This window comes from Sciurus carolinensis, chromosome 11 (assembly GCF_902686445.1).
Source record: "Sciurus carolinensis chromosome 11, mSciCar1.2, whole genome shotgun sequence".
Lineage (NCBI taxonomy): Eukaryota > Metazoa > Chordata > Mammalia > Rodentia > Sciuridae > Sciurus > Sciurus carolinensis.
The window spans coordinates 5,812,646-5,834,732 of NC_062223.1; the positions used below are offsets into that span (position 1 = coordinate 5,812,646).

At 48.7% G+C, this 22,087-nt stretch overlaps 1 protein-coding gene across 3 annotated transcripts in view; it reads right to left on the bottom strand.

The window, feature by feature from the left end:
• The window catches only part of Cars1 (cysteinyl-tRNA synthetase 1), a 63,265-nt gene that overhangs the window by 19,334 nt on the left and 21,844 nt on the right, over positions 1-22,087 (bottom strand). For all 3 annotated transcript variants that reach the window (XM_047516792.1, XM_047516795.1, XM_047516794.1), the window contains 3 exons: positions 4,829-4,969; positions 4,038-4,126; positions 3,094-3,215 (listed from right to left, as the gene is read on the bottom strand). In XM_047516792.1, coding sequence (XP_047372748.1) covers positions 3,094-3,215; positions 4,038-4,126; positions 4,829-4,969 — 352 coding nt within the window. The remainder of the gene's footprint in view (positions 1-3,093; positions 3,216-4,037; positions 4,127-4,828; positions 4,970-22,087) is intronic.

Sequence of the window (22,087 nt, forward strand, 5' to 3'; positions counted from 1 at the left end):
GCTTATCTTCGTGAAGAAGCAGCATTTGGCTCTCCAGGCTCTCCACCGAGTCCACGTCTATCTTTACCCCTCCTGGTTGCTGTCTTGCCCTCTTCCAGTGCTCCTCATCTGCTCGCCTTGTCCCCTTACACACCTGGCTAGGTACCCACAGGTGCACGCCACACCTGGCTGTAGCGTCCTGCCTCCCAGGTGTCAGACACAGGCCTCTCTCTTGCACATCCCACAGAGTCCGAGCCTTGCACGCTGCACATTGTGCTGTGCTCAGGGAATGAGGCCCCATGAAAGCAACTCTGGAGCACGCGCCGACTTCCCTTTGCCGCCCGCGTGGGGTGCATAAGGAGCCATGCTCTCAGGCCGTGCCTGCTCACCATGTTCCAATCTTCCCCACCTGCTCATCTTGCCAGCTTGACTCTGCTACTGAGAAGGGCACAGACATAGGTGTGGCAGCTGTGGGTCCGAGTCCTCCCTCCTTCTATGCCTGTGAACACTGGAGTCTTAAATGCCATGGGGTCAAACATGCCAGTGTCCCTACACTGGCTCAGCCTGTCTTCTTTCAACATTTTTGTGTTGTTTTAGATTCTAGTATTTCTTTAGACTAGAACCCTAGAGGCCAAGTACTTGATTAAAAGCAACTTTTATGGCCAAGCTGACTCCCAGAAATAGGGGTAGGTGAGCAACATGCCCAGTGTGAGAGCCACACCTGCCCTGCAAACACTTGGTCCTCGTGGGTACATCTCAGCCTCACTCATGGAATGAGTGTGGAGAACACGGGTATCCAGGTGTCCCACATGGGCTCTACCAGGCTCAGAGAGCCTGGCTCCCTGTTTTAAAATGTGGCTGGAGATTCCTCCAGAAAACTTCTAGACCTCATCAATGAATTCAGCAAAATAGCAGGCTATAAAATCAACACGCATAAATCTAAAGCATTTTTATACGCAAGCAACAAAACAGCTGAAAGGGAAATGAGGAAAACAACTCCATTTGCAATAGCCTCAAAAAAAAAAAAATAAAATAAAATACTTGGGAATCAATCTAACCAAAGAGGTAAAAAAGATCTCTACAATGAAAACTATAAAACATTGAAGAAAGAAATTAAGGAAGACCTTAGAAGATGGAAAGATCTCCCATGTTCTTGGATAGGCAGAATTAATATTGTCAAAATGGCCATACTACCAAAAGTGCTATACAGATTCAATGCAATTCCAATTAAAATCCCAATGACTTACCTTACAGAAATAGAGCAAGCAATCATGAAATTCATCTGGAAGAATAAGAAACCCAGAATAGCTAAAGCAATCCTTAGCAGGAAGAATGAAACAGGGGGTATCGCAATATCAGAACTTCAACTATACTACAAAGCAATAGTAACAAAAACAGCATGGTATTGTCACCAAAATAGACAGGTAGATCAATGGTACAGAATAGAGGACACGGACACAAACCCAAATAAATACAATTTTCTAATACTAGACAAAGGTGCCAAAAATACGCAATGGAGAAAAGATAGCCTCTTCAACAAATGGTGCTGGGAAAACTGGAAATCCATATGCAACAGAATGAAACTAAACCCCTATCTCTCACCCTGCACAAAAATCAACTCACAATGGATCAAGGACCTTGAAATCAGACCAGAGACCCTGCATCTTATAGAAGAAAAACTAGGTCCAAATCTTCACCTTGTTGGCTTAGGATCAGACTTCCTTAACAGGACCCCCATAGCACAAGAAATAAAAGCAAGAATCCATAACTGGGATAGATTCAAACTAAATAGCTTTCTCTCGGCAAAGGAAACTATCAGCAATGCGAAGAGAGAGCCTACAGAGTGGGAGAATATCTTTGCCACTCATACTTCAGATAGAGCACTAATTTCCAGAATCTATAAAGAACTCAAAAAACTCTATACCAAGAATACAAATAACCCAGTCAACAAATGGGCTAAGGATATGAACAGACACTTCACAGAAGAAGATCTATAAGCAATCAACAAACATGAAAAAGTGTTCACCATCTTTAGTAATAAGAGAAATGCAAATCAAAACCACCCTAAGATTCCCCAATTAGAATGGCAATTATCAAGAATACAAGCAACAACAGGTGTTGGCGAGGATGTGGGGAGAAAGGTACACTCATACATTGCTGGTGGGGATGCAAATTAGTGCAGCCACTCTGGAAAGCAGTGTGTAGATTCCTTAGAAAACTTGGAATGGACCTACCATTTGACCCAGTTATCCCACTCCTTGGCCTAAACCCAAAGGACTTAAAATCAGCATACTACAGAGATACAGTCACATCAATGTTCATAGCTGCTCAGTTCACAATAGCCAGACTGTGGAACCAACCTAGATGCCCTTCAATTGATGAATGGATAAAGAAACTGTGAGATATATATATATATATATATATATATATATATATATATACATACACACACACACACACACACACACACAATGGAATATTACTCAGCTATAAAGAATAATAAAATTATGGCATTTGCAGGCAAATGGATGAAACTGGAGAATATCATGTTAAGTGAGAGAAGCCAATCTCAAAAATCCAAAAGTCGAATGATCTCACTGATAAGCGGATAATGACATGTAATGGGGGGTGAGAGGGGGACAAGAATGGAGGAAGGAGGGACTATATAGAGGGAAAAGAGAGGTGGGAGGGGTGGGGGAAGGAAAAAAATAACGGAATGAATCAAACATCATCACTCTATGTAAATGTATGGATATGCAAATGGTAGGCTGTTACTCCATGTACAAAAAGAAACAACATGTATCCCATTTGTTTACAATAAAAATAAAATTAAAAAAAAATGTGGCTGGAGATTGAGGGACTCATGACACTTGATCACATTCTAGAGTCCCACAGTCTATTTGAACCTCATGCACGGTGACAGCAGCCCCAGGCCACTTGTAAGGACAGCAGTGGCCACTCTCTTTGCTTTATAAGAAACAAGGTGTTTCGTGGTCTAGTGTGGACAAGCCCTGAAGTCCCTTTAGGGGAAGCAGCACTTTCTCGGCCACCCAGCGGAAGTGTGGCTCGTGCGGGAAGGGGTCCTTTCAGTCATGCACTCAGCTTGCTTCTTACCTTCCCCCTCCTGCAGAGCTGCCTGGTCCCCAACGGCTTCGGGCACCAGCTTGCCATAGGAGTGTTTCTCACTGGAAGCAAACTTCAGGGTGTCAAAGTAGACAGACCCATTTGAAGCATATCTGGAAGACAGAAGAGGAAATGGGAGATCTAGCAGGTGACAAACCTACAGCAACCTGTGTTAAGTGGGGAGATGGCACTGTCACTTCAGAGCCACTGCCACTGCGGGTGTGGCTGGAGCTCACTCCTCCTTTGTCCAGTATATGCAGCCAGGTGGGGAGGGTAGTCACCAGAGCCAGGTCCAGGGCCCCACACGAGCTGAGCAGGGCTGCCCACCTGGAACACCGAGCACTGCCCAGGCTGAGCTTCCTTGGGGCTCTTTAGAGCAGACTAACTTCAGAAATAGGGCAAGCGTTTCCTGCATCAGACATGACGGAGTGACGCACCAGGCACAGGAAGCAGTGTGTGCATTAAAATCACAGCTAAGGAAGGGGACACTGGTGACATGCACCTGTCCTTGGGATCAGATGCCAGGACACACACTCCTCAAGTGTCCAGGTGGTGTGGAAGCCCAGTGACCTGAGGTCTTAACTGCTAAGCCTCCCAGCAGACTTCGGCCCAGTCTTCCCCGAGGCCCCAGGGCAGGATCCTGGACCTGTCTGAGGGGCCCAGGGCTGTGGAGCTGCAGGAAGAAGGCTGCTGGGGCTTCAGGAAAGGCCGTACGCCACTGTCACCCGTCCCTCTGCTTCCTGCCCCGTGGCACCAGGTGGTGCCTGTACAGTTCAACACCTACTGGGATAGTAGCATGCCGGGAGCTCCAGGAGAGCAACGCACCACAAAGGCAGTGCCCCGGTGACCCCAAGCACAGGCTCTCCTGCTTCCAGGCCCAGACATGGGGTGGGGGTGGCTGCCCTGGAAGGCTGAGGGAGGTCCCTTGTGCTCACCCATAGCCATTGTCCACAATCTTCTGGACAAAGTTCACAATTTCCGGTACATACTCGCTAACCCGGGTCAGGACATCTGGAGGCAGAACCTGCAGGTGACAAGGACAAGTCTCATACGTCCCTTCCAAACCCTTCAGCCCCCCACGAACACATGCTATGAAAACATCGCCTATCTGTCATACAGGAAGTCCCGCACAGTCCCAGGGACAGACAAGCAGGCAGGGTCTGGGTTCTGAGGCTTCCCTGTGGGCTGACTACTTGGTTGGGTCACCAGTGTCCCTGCCTCACTAGCTTGGCTGTGGGTCACTGAGAATCTAGTTCCCTTAGTTCCCTTGTGATAAAGTGGATGATAAGGCCTGGCTTGGGGACAACTGTGAGATGAAGAAAGGTGGAAGACAGCAAGGTCTGCTTCCTTCCTGCCTCGAACCTGCAGGCAAGAGGCCTCACGGTGCCTCATGGCCTTTCCTCACCCAGAGGCTCAGAAGCAACAGTGACAACTGTAACAAGAACCTGCCTGTCCTTACAGGAGTCTCCAACCTTTACAAGAGTTCGCGATTTATCTTCTGGGCAAGGGGAAAATAAAGGTGAAAATTCTGGTTAAAAACCAAATGAGGAAGATACTCATGCCCTCGGCTCAAGCCCAGTGCTGACCCAGCTGCTCAATCGCCAAAGGAGGAACTCTGCACTGGCTTGCAAGATGAGGACACTGGATCACACAGGCTTTCTGACTTTACCAAAACAGGAATCTGGAAACCAGGCCACTGGCCTGCGAGCAAGGGTGAGACACTTACGTTCAGAGCTTCCATGTCCTTGTGGAACTCCCCTTCCCAGAACTTGGGCAGCTGGGAGAAAATGGAATTGTCGGTCACCTCACCGCCACGCGTGGAGTCCAACCAGTCAGAAAGCAAGTCCTCTGCCTTGTCCAGCAACGTCTACAGGAAGGGACAGAATGCCCACGCTGTGCCAGGTTTCACCAGGCACCTCCAGCGTGGCAGTATGAGCCAATCAGTGCCCCGACTCCAGATGCATCAAGCCCAGGGGAGACAGCAAATCTCGCACAACCACCTGGGTGGCCATGGTGCACCATGGGTGTGCCCCGTCCCCTCTGACCACACCCACAGGTCTCCCTGCACTCAGGAGAGAGAAACACAGTCCTTGTCCACCCTGAAGGAATCCAGTTTCTCAGCAACTTGACTTTGAGCAGTGACAGGCAAGGGTCGCCCAGGCAATCTGTAGTTTATCATGAAAGCAGAAGGCAAAGAACACAGTGTGGAGCGAGAAGCACAGAAAGGTGACCTGGCCAAGAGTGAACACAGACTGGACAGTGCCCACCTCACTGGTGGGAAGGGGCTCAGGGGACCACTAGGGCCAGCGCCACAGGCACTGCCTAGCAACGGCTCCTGGCTAGGGGGCCAATAGCAGGATGCCTGTGTGCCTCCCCAGCGCAGTAGGCACCATGGGTGGACAGGTGGAAAAAGCAGGGACTGTCAGTCTACTGCCCAGAAAGCAGACCCAGGGCCTGCCTCCAGCGCAGGGTCAGGAACCCCAAGGGTGACCCTGAGTAGGTAAGCCCCGGCTCTCGGGCAGGCACCTGCATTCCGGCCCTAGAACTACCAAACCATGACCAGGCAAGAACGAAGTCCAAGTCAAGGTCACTAAATGCCCAAGGCCGAGCAATCATGAGGAAAGCCACCAGAGATGACCAATAAGAGATCAACACATGCCAGCCTTCAGACACAAGCGTCATCAGACACACAGTGAAAAGAGCAAGTGTCAAATGTTTAGAGAAACATGGTCACGAGGTGATGAGGAGCAGCCGGCCAAAAAAGGCCACCAAATGGCCCAGGCAGATTCAAAAGGAGAAACAAACCACATTTTAAGAGATGAAGTCTATTAAGTGCTGAAAGAAAAACTTGACAGGCGGGTGAGGAGCTGAGGAGGGAACCAGTGACGGGGAGGAAAGAAATGAAGGAGTCGTTCCAATGGACGGGCACCAGGAGAGAGGAAAGGCAGCAGGGAGGCCAGCGGCATGGCTGAGGAGCAGGCCTCACGCCTAGCGGGTGTCCTAGAGAGTGAGGGCAGCCATGGGGCTGCTGGACCTCACCATGAGCTCCTCAGAGCAGATGCCGTCGTCACAGGCCGGAAGCAGAGAGCCGCCAGGACAGGCGCCGGGCAGCCTCCCACAGCACCTGGGGAAATGGCACCAGGCCAGAAGGACGCCTCTTCACAAGGAGCCAGACGGGGAGAGAAGGTGCAGCGCAGGCGGCCACCGGCCTCCATGACTGCCCAACTCAGAAGCCAGGCAGCAGGACCAGCCCAAGGTGGTGGTGGTCTGAGGAAGCCCTGCAGCAGGGACACCTCTGGGGCTGCCAAAAGGCGGCCCTCAGCTGGCCGAGCCCTGCCCAGCAGCAGCCCTGGGGGTCAGGGAAGTCAGGGGCTTGCAGGGCCCCCACCCAAGGCCAGTCATCCAGTTGTGGGTATGCTAGGGATTAGCGGGTCCACAACATGACAAAGGACTTACTGCCCCCTCAACGTGATGATGTTAAGCTTGGAAACCCTAATCAAACAGTCTTGAATTATACACATAAAGGCCTGAAGAAGTCTTCTGGTTTCTAGTTCAATAGGCACAAAGTCTGTTAGTCGCTACTCCATCCTAACAGCAGGCAAAAAGCTATGGACAGCAAACTCTTCTTGGATCTGGAAGAGGGACAGGACACAACACAGCCTGCAGAGCCAGAGGTGTGGCTGGTAAGTCCTGGAGGTGCAGGGAGATACCACAGTCAATACCTCCAAGGGGACCCAGTCACAGGGACCCCACACTGTTGTAAGTTTTACCTCTGGTACCTTGACCAAGTTCTCACAGGGGACAATGAGAAAGCACCCTGGGCAGAAGGTAGGAAGAGGGACCACAGTGAGACACACCCGAGCTCGGCTTAGCCCCTGCTCTGGCCTGAATGTGTCTCTCAAACGCGGCAGTGCTGGGAGGTGGGGCTGAGAGGGAGGGGCCTAGGTCACAAGGGCCACACTAGAGTGGATCAGGTGGACTAGAAAAGGGCTGGAGGCAGTGAGTCTAGCCTCTCTCTCGCCCAACACCCACTTCTGTCCTTCTGCTTTCTTCCATGGAAAGATGCAGCAAGAGAACCCTGGTCAGATACAGAGCCCTCGAACTCCAGAACTATGAGAAATGGCTCTCTGTTCATTCTAAGTTACCCAGCGTCTGACGTTACAGCAACACAGCACAGCCCAGGATGCCGCCCTCCAGAGGCCTGTTCAACCAGAGTAGAACCTGCCTGGAGGCAGGCAAGTCCCTCTCCAGCCAGCTCCAACCTTCCTGTGTCAATAAGCAGAGGAGCATGGAGGAGCACTGAGGGTGGCAGTGCAGGGCACTGCCTCCCTGGGCACGGAGACTGGGTCACAGACCCCAGATTGCCACATGCTGAAGCCTGTTCATAGCCGCTCCTCCTCACAGCTGGACACGCCACAAGCATGTCCAGCTATTGAGAAGAACAAGGTCTACTGAAGGAAAAGAAACATGGTCTGTAGAGACCAAGCCAGCATCTGAACTAGATGTGGCAGGCATGCTGGAATGGTCAGAGGGAGAAGCTGTGACAACCAGCATTAATATGTGAGGGGCTCCCTAAGGGACAAAGCAGTCAGCCGCAAGAACAGACCTGCGAGACACAGGAAGTCCAGTGGTCCGTTTCCAGAGTCGTTTTTAGCCTTAAATGTAAAATAACTGGGGATGTAAGAAAAGCATCCAGAAGGGAAACAGAGCAGAGTGGAAAGTTGCAAGCAGTTCTCCCACAATAGCACCACAGGCGTGGATGTCCATGCACCTGAACAACCCTTGACACACAGGAGGTGGGGGAAGGGGTTGGCCTGAACAACAGAGATCAAAATACTTGTGTGGTGCATTTTTTAAAATAACCCAATAAGAGACAGTAAAACCTAGGTGACATCTGAGAAGACTGTGCACCCCACAGCACTCAGCCAATGAGGAACTGGGGGAGGGACCCGGCCCTACGGGCTATGATGCTGATCATCACCCTTTGAGCTCCCCCAGATACCAGATCTTGCAAGACTTCGGTGAGGTCTCACTTCCCCTGTGCCTCACGACTCCCAACATCCTTTTGTAACAGGGGTTCACAAGATGCTTTGACTATCTCCCTTGCAGCTTTGAAACTTATATGTTTTTTCCTTTTCCCAATCTTCTTTACCCTAAACTTCTCTCTCTAATCTTCTCCTCCCTGATCTCTCCTCTAATCTTATTCCCTCTGAATCACCTCTTTAAAAGCCACCTGCTTCTGCTGATGGGCAGAATCACAGCCTCTGGACAGGAGTCCCTGTGCTTCTCCTTTGCTAGCAAAGCAAGAAACCTTCTTTTTCCTTTTTCTCAAAACCATTCCTCATTATTCGACTGGCATCAGGGACAAGGACCAAGCTTTCAGCAACAAACATGGCACCCCAGATGGGACCCAAGAGCAGCCCGTGCTCCAGCTTTCTTGGGCAGGTCTGGCTCTCCAAGAGACCCCACTTCCCTGCTGAGGACACAAGATGGCTGGTGAGTTTGTTGAGAGTCGACCACTGGAGAAATTGGGAGATATTGTTAGTCTGCCTCGGACTGAACCAGAGGAGCAGTTCCTGTGAGTAAAGGGAGGGACTGAGGGACCGAACACCTTTTGCTTCAGGGAACTCCTGCCTTCTCTCCCTGAAGTACACAAATTGCTCCATCAGTTGCTCTATTTTGAGAAAAAGGAAACTAAACTCAGGGAAGTCAAAACACTCTTGGCCATTTGGTAAGTCCCCTATTGTGCATGCCAACCCTTGATTCCACGCACCTGGTCCCTCTTTTTGGGGATATCTGTGGCTCCAGTGGTATAGGAGTCACGGTTAAGTGGGACTAGAACCTATGGATATGTACTCCCTTCTGATCTGTTCCAGGTTCTCATCAGTTTGTTGGCCTTGGGCTTAGGAATTCCCTCTGGTTGTCTGGCTTGTTAGTATCTGTTACTGCCCCTTTTAAGACATGGCCAGTACTGCATTGATCCTATAGGTAGTCTCTTGGGAAAGATCTTGGCTGGTCAATTTAAAGGTTCCCATCTGTCAGCCATAGTTTTGGTGACCCTGTTTGGTACTCTGTCTTTCTTTTTTGTATAATCTTGCAATTGGAGTTGATCTGTCACTGGCAAAGTGAGCTGAAGAAAGTGCCACCTATAGGTATAAGCCCAAGATACTGTTTTACTGTAATGATCTGGTTTTTGAATAGCTTTCTGGATTATCATACAATCTTGCAGCTAGAGTTGGTCTGTCAAAGGTAAAGTAAGTGGAAGAAATTTGTACACGCAGGTCTGTCTGTTTCAGAGGTTACCATCTTTCAGCCCTGGTTTTGGTGATCCTCTCGTCTGTTTTTTTGTCTGTTACTGGCCCTTTAAGTCATGGGCCATGCTATGTTTTTCTCACTAGTAGTCTCTTGAGCAGAGAGATCTTGGCTGCATGAGCCATCTATAGGTACGAACCTGCCTAAGAGAAAGAGGGTTTGCTGTAATACGATCTGGCCTTTAAATGTTTTTTTCTGGACTACTGTACAATCTTGACATTGAAGTTGGTCTGGCAGGGGTGTACAGGAACTTATGCAGTTGCATGATGAGGGGTCTGAACAGTCAGGAACTAAGTTGAAGGTGCCAAAGGCACTGCCCCTGGTGTGCAAGGACAGCAGACACCAGAAGAAAGGGGTAAAAATATTTCAACCTTTTAACCCCAGCTCTGGCACTCCCAGCACTGTTTCTCAGCCTGGCCCCAGGCAGTCACAGATCATCTCACTGTGGGTCAAGGAAGCCAGACCTAAACTGGTGGGGGGAAATGCCAGAAAAGCTGCCTGTGCTATAGAAAAATGGCCAAAGAGAACCTGGCCTCTGCCCTCCCTTCCAGCCCCACCTGCCCCTGGCAGGGAGGTGGGGGTGTGGAGGCTGCTGGCCACAAAGGATATGGCAGTAGGATCCAGCACTGTCAGGTTATGACCTGGGGACAGGAATAGTGTCCCCTCTGAAGATCTGACAGGACACCCCATTTGGTCATGTGATATTCATCACCGGGGCAAAGCAGTTCTTGCTATAATAGTATCCCATCAACTAAATGCCTGGGGAGACTGGCAGAATAAATAACTCATCCAGGAAAGAAAAACACAGAAACTAAGGCCAACCTGTGTCTTGTAGGCAGCCTCTGCAAAGGATCTCAAGGAAGGCTGAAGAAAAGGATGGAAGGGCCTCCTCCACACATATCAATAGGCCTAGTGTAAGAGAAAGGCCCCAAAGGAGCCTCTGGGTACATGTGACAGCGGGGACTCACTTAAAGTTGATGGCATTGTGGTAATGATAATGGAGACAGGTCAGGCTCAGAAATATCCTGTGCTCCAACCCCTTGAATGCGACCTGGGAGAAAAAAGATTAAGGCACAGTTTATTTGTATATGCTGAACTGTACAACCCTCTCCTGGGATGAAATTTGTTGTGTAAATTAAATGCACAGATAATATTCATAAGGTCTGTTTCAGAAAATGAATTTAAGAAAGGGTTCATGAACCTACAAAACTAGAAAAGATAAAAGAAAGTTATAGATACGGAAATGTATTTTAGTGTGGAAAATTGGAAGGTAAAAGAAATGTTTCTGGATGAAAAAGTATTTTGTCTGGTAAAGTAATATTCTCCGGTTAAAGTCTAAGATGAAAGAGGGCAAATCTAAGGATGTAAAGAAGTTGTGAATGTTTAAGTAAGTCACAGAAGGTTTGTGGAAGGTAAATCTCAAAAAATTTGTTTGTGATTAAATTGGCAATAATTAGTAGAGTCAAAGTTATTTGAACTTTTTTTTTCCTTTATGTTTTGTGGTGCTGGGGATTGAACCCAAGGCCTTATGCACACAAGGGATGTACTCTACCAACTAAGCTATATTCCCAACCCAAGATACTTGAACTTTAATGTACTGATATGAAGCAAAGTCTGAAATACTGATCTGCTCTTATCAAGATAATTTTATTGTATCTGCTAGGTTTTATTGGGGAAACTAAGTTTTAAAGGAATTAGGGTTTGTACCTGTTTTAAAGTCTTAAAGGATTACTTTGTAATTGGTTAAACAAACAACTGTTACTTAGGTTATAACAATATAATTGACACCCTAAATATATGTGACTAGGCATATGTAATGCATTTGAAAACTATCTGTCTAAGCCTTGTCTCAGTGTTATGTGAAAGTTTATAAAATGAAAGTATAGGGCTGGGTACACTGTAGTTCAGTGGTAAAGTGCTTGCTTCGCATATATGAGACTGGGTTCGATCCTCAGCACTACATAAAAATAAATGAATAGGTGCTGGGATGGTGGCTCAGAGGTAGAGCACTTGCCTAGCATGTGTGAGGGACTGGGTTCGAATCTCAGCACCACATACAAATAAATAAATAAATAAAGATTCATCAATGACTAACAAAAATGCTTTTAAAAAATAAATAAATGAATAAAGTTATTAAATATATATAAAGAAAGTTTATGTAAGCTTACTTGCAAGATAACCAACAAGTGCTTTCTTTTATACAGGTATCTGAGACAGAAGGGCCACACTGATATTTGAAGACCTGTTTTTATATTTATTTGCTTTGACTAAGTCAATTTCTGATGATTAACACTGCTAAGAGATTTAATTAAGGCTATCCTTTGATTATTGTTAATCCACACAGAACTGTGATTATTGTTACTATATACTCTTGATTCTAAATTATACATTAGAAGTTCAACTCAGTTAAATGTAACACTTAGGAAAGCATTTTGCCAAGCTTATGTTATCCAAACTAAAATTATGTGCAGCAAACATCTTGAATTTGTATAAAAATTACAAATTTGGATGGCATTTATTCATGTCATTTCATGTTTTATAACTGGATAAAGTAACCTGTTGTCAATAAGTTATATATACACTTTTGTGTTTCTCTTCACACTGGAATTAAAGTTTAAAGGCAATCTTGGAAGACAAGGAGAGCTGATCTGTTTAAAGGTGAGATTGTAAAACATGGGAGCATTCTGCCACTTTTTCCACAAAAAGAAAGTTAAAAGCTCTCTCAGTCTTTCTTTGATTCATGTTTCAGATGCAATACTGTATTGTGTTATTTGTGAAGAGTCCCACCTCACCTAGATAAGGTTCTGCCTCCCACCCTACTCCATGTTAGAATGGCTCCAAAATAAGCTCATTTAAAGTTGGGTTCAAAAGATTAATTTTGTTGTAAAGATTACTGTGATCTCTGACAGGAGATATAATAACTAAGTAAAGGTTCAAGATTATAAAAATCATTTTTCTTGGTTCATAACTATTACACAAACTGAATGTTTTTGCTGTTAATTTCATTTTGTATTTTCCTTGTAAACTTTATAACTGTTGCCTGTTAGTGTTTTGCAGAGGTACTACTTCTTAAAAAAACAAAACAAAACCTGGGTTAATATGAAATAATAAGCCATCACCTACAGAACCTCCCGTACTAATACTAACCTCAGCTAAATAAAAAGGGTATCTGTAAAATTATAGATAGTGAAGTTATAACCTGTTACTGCCTCTTTAAGACTGGTGAAACTGGCTTGCTGGGTGTTTAAAACCCAAGGTTGGACACCAAAGTCAGGGAAGTAAAAGAGCCAAGGAAAAAGCAGCCAGCATTTTGGCCCTTGCCCCCTAAGGTCAGCCAGGACCCGGAGAACGACAGGAACCCTCTCTGGGTCCTGCAACTCTGCTGATCATTGAGATCCAGAGGACCCTAGAGAACAGGAAGCCAACCATGCACATTCTGCAAAGAAGAGGGTCATTGGAGAGGGAAACGTCCCTGATGCTTCCAAGAGAAGCCACACATGGTCAGCCCGACCCATCCTGGCAAGTGGCACCACTGGTAGAGGGAAGCTAAAGGAGCCAGGAGGCTTCACCCATGTCCCCAAGAGTGATCTCTGAGGAATCTCCACTGACTCTTCAGGGTAGACAGGAACAAGGTCAGTTTTGACCAAGTTGGTCTTCAATACCCGGCCGGAGAGCACAGCCTGAGCACAGTCCTACATGGTCATTTAAAAGGAAAACCCAAGGTTTTTAACGTAACCTAAGAAGTACACTGGTGTCAGCCCTACCGAAAGTAAGTAAAGCTGGAGGCTATGAAGGAAGGGTTCTTGCGTAAGAGTGACTAATAATAATGGTCACAGGAGTTGGAGATTTGTCCTGAGTCAATTTGAGTCTGATTTCATGAACCTATAAATCTTTCTAACCTCCTATACTGATGATATGATCTGTTTTACACTGATAAAATTATAAGTTACTGTCCTCATGGTTTTCAGAGACTGACTGAAATACTAATTGTTTTTGTGCCAATTATTTACAAAAAAGTAACGGTTTGCTGTATTTACTGTTGTCTTAGCATGATCCCTGCCCTGTGTGTGCCTTGTCCAGTCAACTGCCATCTGCCACTGTGGACCGCTGGACTGCTCTGGTGCTGAGTGGCCTTAATGGTCCACACCCCACCTTAGAGAACAAGGACTTTGGGTTACTTCCCCCAACTTTGCCCCTTTCAGCAGGAAGTAGCTTGGAGGTGATGTCGCCCTCTTACCATAGAAATGGAAGCTAGAAATGGACGTGGGTAAATGTAACAGGGGTTCACTTGATGCTTTGACTATTTTCCTTGTCGCTTTGAAACTTACATGCTTTTTTCTTTTTCTCAATCTTCTTTTCCCTAAACTTCTCCTCCCTGATCATCTTTTTCCCTTATCTTCTCATTCCTGATCTCTCCTCCCTAATCTCATTTTCTGTGAATCACCTCTATAAAAGCCAGCTATTCCTGCTGATAGGCAGAATCACAGCCTTTGCAACAGGAGCAAAGCAATAAACCATCTTGTTTTCCTTTTTCTCAAAATCATTCCTCATTATTGGATTGTCATTGGGAACAAGGACCAAGTTTTCGGCAACTCTTTGAGTTTGGACAGGTGAGTATGTTTCTCATAGATAGATAAGAACAGCAGAGAGATGGAAGTTCTAAGAAAGAACAACAAAAATGCTAGAAATGAAAATGTCACAGAAATGAGTAGGCATGGTGGCACACACCTGTAATCCCAGCTACTCGGAGGCCGAGGCAGGAGGATCGCAAGGTAAAGCCCAGACTGGGCCACTTGGTGAGACCCTGTCTCAAAAACAAAATAAAAAAAAAAGGCTGGGATGTGGCTCAGGGGTGGAGCACCCCAGGGTTCAACCCCAGGTACCAAAAAAAGCGCTCAATGGCTCATCACAGTGCAGACAGCAGAGAAGACTCCTGCACTTGAGGATCTGATGGCAGAGACTTCCAGAAATGAAAAGCAAAGTAAGTGAAGTATGGAAAGAACAGAACATCAAGGACTGTGGGACCACAGAGAAGGTACCATGGGAGCTAGCAGTGGTCCGCTTTATGCTCAGAACGTAGCCCGTGCTGCTCTGCCACTGCGACTAAGTTATTTTTTTTGGGGGGGGCTGGTGAGGCGGGTACCAGGGATTGAACTCAGGGGTACTCGACCACATGCCCAGTCCTATTTTGCATTTTATTTAGAGACAGAGTCCCAGTGAGCTGCTTAACATGTGGCTTTTGCTGAGGCTGGCTTTGAACTCATGACCCTCCTGCCTCAGGCTCTGGAGCTGCTGGGATTACAGGAGTGTGCCACCCCACCCAGATGCAACTGAGCTTTAAAATGGACATGTTTCTCTCTCTCCCTACTCCTCCCTAATCTCAGGGAAGCAGGATTACCTTTCTACTCCATCCTAGGCAGAGTTATCTATCCTTGAACACCCACAACAGGAACAAAGTAATCCAGATGTGGGGATGGCACCAGAAGATCCCAGAAACGATTATCTCCCAAATTAACAAGTGAATTACAACTCTGACAGAGAACACATGGACTTGTAGCCTTTGAATCACCTCTTTAAAAGCCCTCTGTTCTCCCTGATGAGCAGAATCACAGCCTCTGGGACAGGAGTCCCCTGTGTTTCTCCTCTGCTAGCAAAACAATAAAAATCCTTTTTCCTTTTTCTCAAAACTGTGTCCGTGTTATTGGATTGACACTGGGGACAAAGGGAGAGCTTTCAGTAAAAGGAGCAGGAGGAGGAAAGAGGGACAGAGGCAGAGCCTGTCCCCAGTCACCGTCAGACTCCAGACATAGGCCCAGGGAACCAGAAGGCACTACACCTGGGTAGCCACTGTCAAAGAGAAAAGCCCTGCTAGCAGCCGGCAGGAAGAAGGCCTTCCTGCAGGAGGACAGAGTGCCACCGCAGGAAGGTGGAGGGCTCCTCTCCTCCCTGGAGGAACCACCCACCAGGAGTCTGCACCTGAGAGGTTACTCTCAAAACTCAGGCAGAAGCAAAGCCTTCCTCAGATGAAGAAAAAAACAAAACAAAACCAGGCATCTGTTGCCAGTGGGCCTACCATGCAAGAAATGCTGAATAGCTTTTTGGAGAAAAGCAAACAGTGAAGGTCAGAAATTTGGATCTGCGTAAGGAGAGAGCTCATGGAAGCAAGAGGAAGTAGAGGTCAAATAAAAACTGTCATTCTCCTGGGGTGGGGCGCAGAGGCAGAGCCTGCTTAGTGTGCCCCAGGCTCTGTGGCTGATCCCAGCACCACAAACAAAAACAAAGCAAGCAAACAACACCCCCCAACTGCACTTTTCCTCCTTCTTGGATCTAACAGATCCTTTGCTCAAAATGACAACATCAACAACTATTCCCAAAAGGAAAAGCAGCCACAGTGGGAGGGGCGGGAACGGCGCTCCTGACTGGGAGGGGTTAGGCGGAAAGGTAGCTGCCGGGGTGCCAACTCTAACAGCCAAGACCAGGCTGGGTAGGCTAAGGAGAGAAAAGGGAATCACAGGAAGTGTTCAATTAAAGCCGCAAAAGGCTGAGAAAGAGCGGAAGAGAACAGAAACAAAGAACAAGAGCAAAAAATAAAACCAGTCACAAACATGGAAAATACTGATACCCCACTGTGTCAACACTCCTTGAATGCCAATGGAGTCTGTCTCTCCTGTATATATTACACACATATGCTACGTATCAGTCACAGACACAGGCACCTGTTCATTTGGGATGCTGGGGATGAACCCAGGGCCTTTCACATGGCTAGGCAGGCACTCTACTGTCGAGCTACACCCCAGCCTTGAATGCCAATTGTATAAATGTGCCAATTAAAAGGCAACGGATATCAGAGTGGACTGAGAAAACAGTGTCCTGGTTCAATCTGAGCGTTCAAAAACACAAGAACAGAAACCAAATATCAGCACTCAACTACACGTTGCCAACAAGAAATCCAGTTTAAATATAAAAGTACATGATTAGGTCTGGGGTTGTGGCTCAGTGGTATAGCACTTGCCTAGCATGTGTGAGGCACTGGGTTCGATCCTCAGCACCATAAAAAAATAAATAAATAAAATAAAAGTTAAAGAAATACATGATTAAAGGTGAATGGCGGAGAAAGATGTGCCATGCTATCACTAACCAAAAGAAAGCAAGAGTAGCTTATTAATACCAGACAGAGGGCATTAATAAGGGCTGCACAATGACAACAGGTGCAGACTCCTCCACCTAGTGGTCTTCATGTGCCTGTGCCTGGCAACCACGTCCAAACACCCAGGGCAAAAGTGAGACCTGAGACGGCAAACAGAGGAGTCCGCTCTGGCAGCTGGACACCCCAGCACACCCTAAGAAAACCGTCAGATCCAGCAGGCAGAAAATCAGTAAGCACAGCTGAGCTCAAGGACCCCAGCCTTCCAGTGGACACAAGGCACGCCTATGGATGCCTCACTCACCACAGAAGGATGCACATTCCCCTGCTCTCGGGAACATTCCCAGAGATAGACTCAATCAGGAACATCAAGCCCACCTTGGCAAATTTAATAGAAATCATGCAGCGTACGCTCTCCAACCGGCCTGGGATTCAGCAGAAGTCAGTAACATGAAGGGAGCTGGGAAAGACACCAGGAGTGATTTCAGCATCTGGACTACTTACAGAGGGTGGGCTGGGGGTCAGGAGGAAGTGAGGGAGCAAGGCAAGGTGAAGCACAGGGATCAGGAAAGGACAAAGGAAGGTGATCACTAGGGAGAGGGGACACAAAAAGTCAGAAGGAAAATGCAACTCTTGACAGCCAAGGCGACTACCTACAAGGAAACCCGGAGCCTCTACTGGAGCCTCCTAGAACCAGGAGTGGAATCAGGGAGGGTGGTGAGGAGCTGTGGTCTCATCTGAAACGCCCCCCAAAGGCCTGGGTGTTGGCGATCTGGTGGCCTGCAGAGGAGCCTCAGGAGGTGAAGCCTGGAGCGGGAAGTTAGGTCTCTGCGGACCCTTGAGGAGACCTGGGGCCCTGGCCCTTGCCCTCTGCTTCCTGGACACCATGCACTGAGCAGCTCCTACTGCCACATGCTCCCGTGCTGCCTCCTGGACCCCAAGGCCATGTGGCCAACGGGGACTGAAGCCCGAGGGTGTGAGCTATAAAGCCTGCTGTGTCTGTCAGACTACCTGCAAGAACCTCACACAACTTAACCGGTTCACACGATTCAGCACAGTGCCTGAACAGCTGGGGACCAGGACCATGCTAAAATGCCATTGAAAATGGCCTCAAAACAGCAGGCACACGCAAAGATGCCGGGCGGCGTCTGTCATGAGGGAACTGCTGTCTTGGACGGCAGACTCCATCAAACTTGGGCAAGGGCATGGGACATTGGGGGCACTGGGCAGTGCTGGCGGGGCTGCAGAATGGACTGGCACTTGGAAAGGCAGCCTGGACCCTCCTTTCACAACTAGCTGTGCTTCTGCCACATGATTCAGGAAGCACTCCCTGGCATTCGCCTGAAGGAGCTGAAAACACGCTCAAACAAAAACCTGCAGCTTTAATCATAACTGCAAACGTGTAAGCAGCCCAGATGACCTTCAGATGACGGGCTTCTGGGCAGAGGAACATGGGATGCCATTCAGAGCCACAGAGACACGGAAGAAACCTAAGTGCACAGTACCAAGTGGAAGAAGACACTGTGTTAAGACAAGAGATACTGGTCTGCGCTTGGCTGCTGGCCCCTGGTGGCTGCTGGACGGCCTCAGGATGGGGCTGGTTGCCCAGAGAACCGACCATGTGAGGACAAGGTTGGAGCGCTCAGCCTAGCTCCCAATGCCAGGGAGGGGAGAAGGTGGGGTCACCAGAGTGCTCAACCACTGCTCCACAGGACAAGGTCCAGAGAGCTCGATCACTGACACGTGGAGGGCCCGGAGGCAGGGGCCTGGAGACAGCTGGGAGGCTCCATGCTCCTTTCTGTGTGTCCTCCCCAGCATCTCTTCTTCAGGATCCTCTTAATTTCCTTTATTAATAAACCACTAAGTGTACGTAAAATGCTGCCTGAGTTCTGTGATCCACTCTAGCACATAAGTGGGAACCTGAGGGGGACCATGGGAACCTGACTTACAGACGCTTAGTCAGAAGCACAGTGACAACCCACTACTTTGGCATCTGAACTGGGGTCAGCCCTCAACCCAGAGGATCTGACGCCATCTCCAGGTGGACAATGTCAAAACTGCGTTCACCATAGGATGTCCAGCTGGTGTCATGAGACTGTGGGGGGTGGGGCACATTTTGGCGACCAGAGGTGCAGTGTCCTACACTGAGAGAAAACGCAGGGAAGACACTTAAGTTTTTTCTTATCTCAAACCAAAGCCCCGCTGAGAAAGCACACACTGGACAATTCCAACTCTGTCACACTCTGGGAAAGGCAAGACCATGGAGACACTAAAACCATCAGTGGTGGCCAGGAGATCAGGAGAGCGAGGGAGGCCCAGGCAGAGCCCAGAGGTTCTAGGGCAGCAACACCCTTCTGCGATACCGTGCAGACAGATCCGCGGCATCACCTATGTCCAAACCCACAGAACACACACCACCAAGAGTGACCCTAACACAGGCTAGGGACCCAGGTAATGACCACGTGTGGAAGTGGGCTCTCCCTTTATAACAAAGATGGCACTTGGGGTGCTGGTGATGAGGAGGCCATGGGAGAGTGGGAGCAGGGGAAGATGGTCTCTCAATTTTGATGTGAACCAGAGCCTATTCTAAAAAGACAGGATGTTAAGAAATAACTGGCAGAACAAGAGAAAAAGACGATCTGCCACCAGAGGACTTTCTCTCTGCTAACTTCGAACGATCTCCACATAAACAGGCTGAGCTGGCAAAGGAATTAGCAAAGATAATGCAAAATGTCAGCAGCGCAGGACTGGCTGGGCAGCACACAGAATCCCACACCGGTGGTTAGAGAACCTGAGCCCCTCCAGCACCTAAGGCTGTGGCACGAAGCCCCTGCTCAGCACCAGCACAGAGCAGACCACAGACTGCAGGCGACTGAGCCTGTCTGAATAGTAGCAAGGGGAAAATGCCAGCTACCTGGAAATTAAAAGCATAACTCTAAATCAGTCCTGGGCTTGGCCAGGCACAAGTTCAACCAGCCTTGGCAACTTAGCAAGGCCCCAAGCAACAGCGAGACCCTGAGTCAAAAGGAAAACCAAAAAGGGTTGGGGATGTGGCTTAGTGACAGAGCACCCTGGGTTCAATCCCCAGTACCACAAAAAGTAAATAAGAGAGTCAGTCTTGGGTTTTAAAAAAGGCAAAATTGAAATTAAAATTGTTCATAAGTGAATGATGTCAAAATTTGTGGATGCAGCAAAGATGACACACAGAGGAGAGCTTGTGGCCTTAATTTCTTACACCAAAAATGAGCTCAACGGATAAGAAATGAGACAAGGAGGAGCAGAATAAACCCAAAGAAAAAGGAAGGAAAGAAGCAATGAAAAGGAAGGCAAGAGCGATGAGCAGAGGGGCAGGCTGGAGAGGACCCCAACACACAGCTGGCCCTTCCCACAGGACCCGCCTCACAGCACGGAGCCCCTGCAGGGCTGATGGCACAGAGCCAGAGGCCCCCACGTGGAGACCCACTGGGAACCAAGATGGTGCTGCAGGTCCCAGGAAAGGAGAGCTTCCCGCAGGCAGGGGAGGGTTGTCCCTGCTCAGGCCACTCACTAGGGTTAGTCTAGGAGGGAGGAAGGCTTTGGTGGGAACCTCAAAATCTAGGAACCTCCAGAAGAAAACACAGGAGAACATCTTTACATCTCAGGGTAGGACATTCTTCTTCTGACACAGAGCTATTAACTGTGAAGCAGAGGAGATTTAATTGTATTAAAATCAAGGTGCTCAACTCACAGAAAGAAAGCAGACATCAAGGCAATGTGAGAGCAAGTGCCAGCGACCCTTTAAACCACAAAGAGTTAGTACCAGGGAAAAGAAGGCCTGCAAACCACTCAGAGAAACACCCGAAGTCCAGGGAGGAGCCGGAGGGGCCCAGAACCATGGTGGCCTCCAGCAGGTACAGAGATAGTCTCAGGGAGGCTGGAGCAAAATGTGCTCAAGCCAGAGCTGTTCCCGCTCGACGCTCACCCACTGACAAAGGAAGGGGCCTCAGGACACGAGTGCAGGGACGAGCTGGGGAGAATAGCTCTTCAGAGCCAGCTGAGAAACGTCACCAGACAGGAAGGCACTAGCAGAGGCTGAGACTGCTGCCCTGAGGATGACCTGCTGTGGGGTGGCCCTGGGCAAGCATCCAGAGCTAAAATGTCCCCTCCACCAAGTGGCAGAACACCTACTCTTACTGCAGTGGTCCCTGCGGCTCTTGCACCAACACTGTGGCTTAGGGGACGGAACCCCAGCTGTGCCTCCAGGAGTCAGAACGGTGGCTCATGCTGGGCAGAGGCTATGCGATGACTAGAGCCCCTAGAGCCCTGGGCTCCCTAGAGCTCACTGGGTGGCTGGGCGTTCCTGGAGGCCTATGCACTCTGCCTGAGAGCTTCAGAGGCTGCGGGGGATCCAGCAGGCTCCCCCACCTCCCCTGTACCTCTGCCTGGCTGGGGGTCCTGGCTATGCCGCTGCGATAAACCTCAGATGAGAGGACCGCTGGATGCCAAGTCCTGAGTCCTTCAGAGAACCCAGAATGTGTGGGCAGTGTTGGGAACCCTGACAACCACCCAGATACGTGTTCTACGACAGCAGCTCTGCTCCCAGGTATGCAGCCCAAATAAACTTTCACACGTGCTCCCAGAGGCCACGCCTCCAACTCACGGCTCACGAAAGATGTTCAGCATCACCCGTCACCAGTGAAATGAGAGCAAATCGCAAGAAGAGACCACCTCCACCATCGCCATGGCTGTTGTCAGACAGACAGAACAGCAAGTGCTCACAAGGACGTGGGCACCTGTGGCTCTCCTACCCTGGGCAGTGGAAAGAGCATGGTGGGGTCCCTGAATCCTGAGACTAGACACTGTGGGACCGGTGATTTCACTTCTGGGCATCTGCACAACAGAACCCAAAGTGGGGTTTTAAACAGGTATGCGCACACCTGTGTTCACAGCAACTGATGGTGTTCTCTGACAGCTGAATGGACAACTGAGCCTGGCCACACACTGGGACGCTGCTCGATCTCAAGAAGGATCTCTGACACGTGCTGCGACAGAGGAGCCTGGAGCCATCACACCGGGTGAAGGCCCCTGACGAAGCTGCCTGAGTTCAGCTGCCAGGCTTGCGAGTCGCCAGACCCACAGAGACCCACAGAGACGAGGCAGGAGGGAGCCAGGCCTGGGAGGGCGGGCGCAGCATTCAGTGGGGTAGGGTTCCAGGCTGGGGAGGTGAGGAAGCGGGGTGGGTGGGGGGGCTGCACAGCAGGGTGAGCATGCCCAGCGCCTCTGTGCACTAGACATGTTAAGACGGAAGGCTTTGTTATGTATAGTTCACCACATTTTTTAAAAAAAAGATTATTAGTGAAATAATCCAGGAAAAAAGCTTTATGCCAAACTTAATCTGAAGGGACAAAGAAGGTCATTTGATACTGCTTAAGGGAATTATGCACTGAGACATAACAATCTTAAGTATTTATGCCCCAAACAATGGAGCATCTACGTACATCAAACCCTTCTCAACTTCAAGAATCAAATGGGCCACAGCACAATAACAGT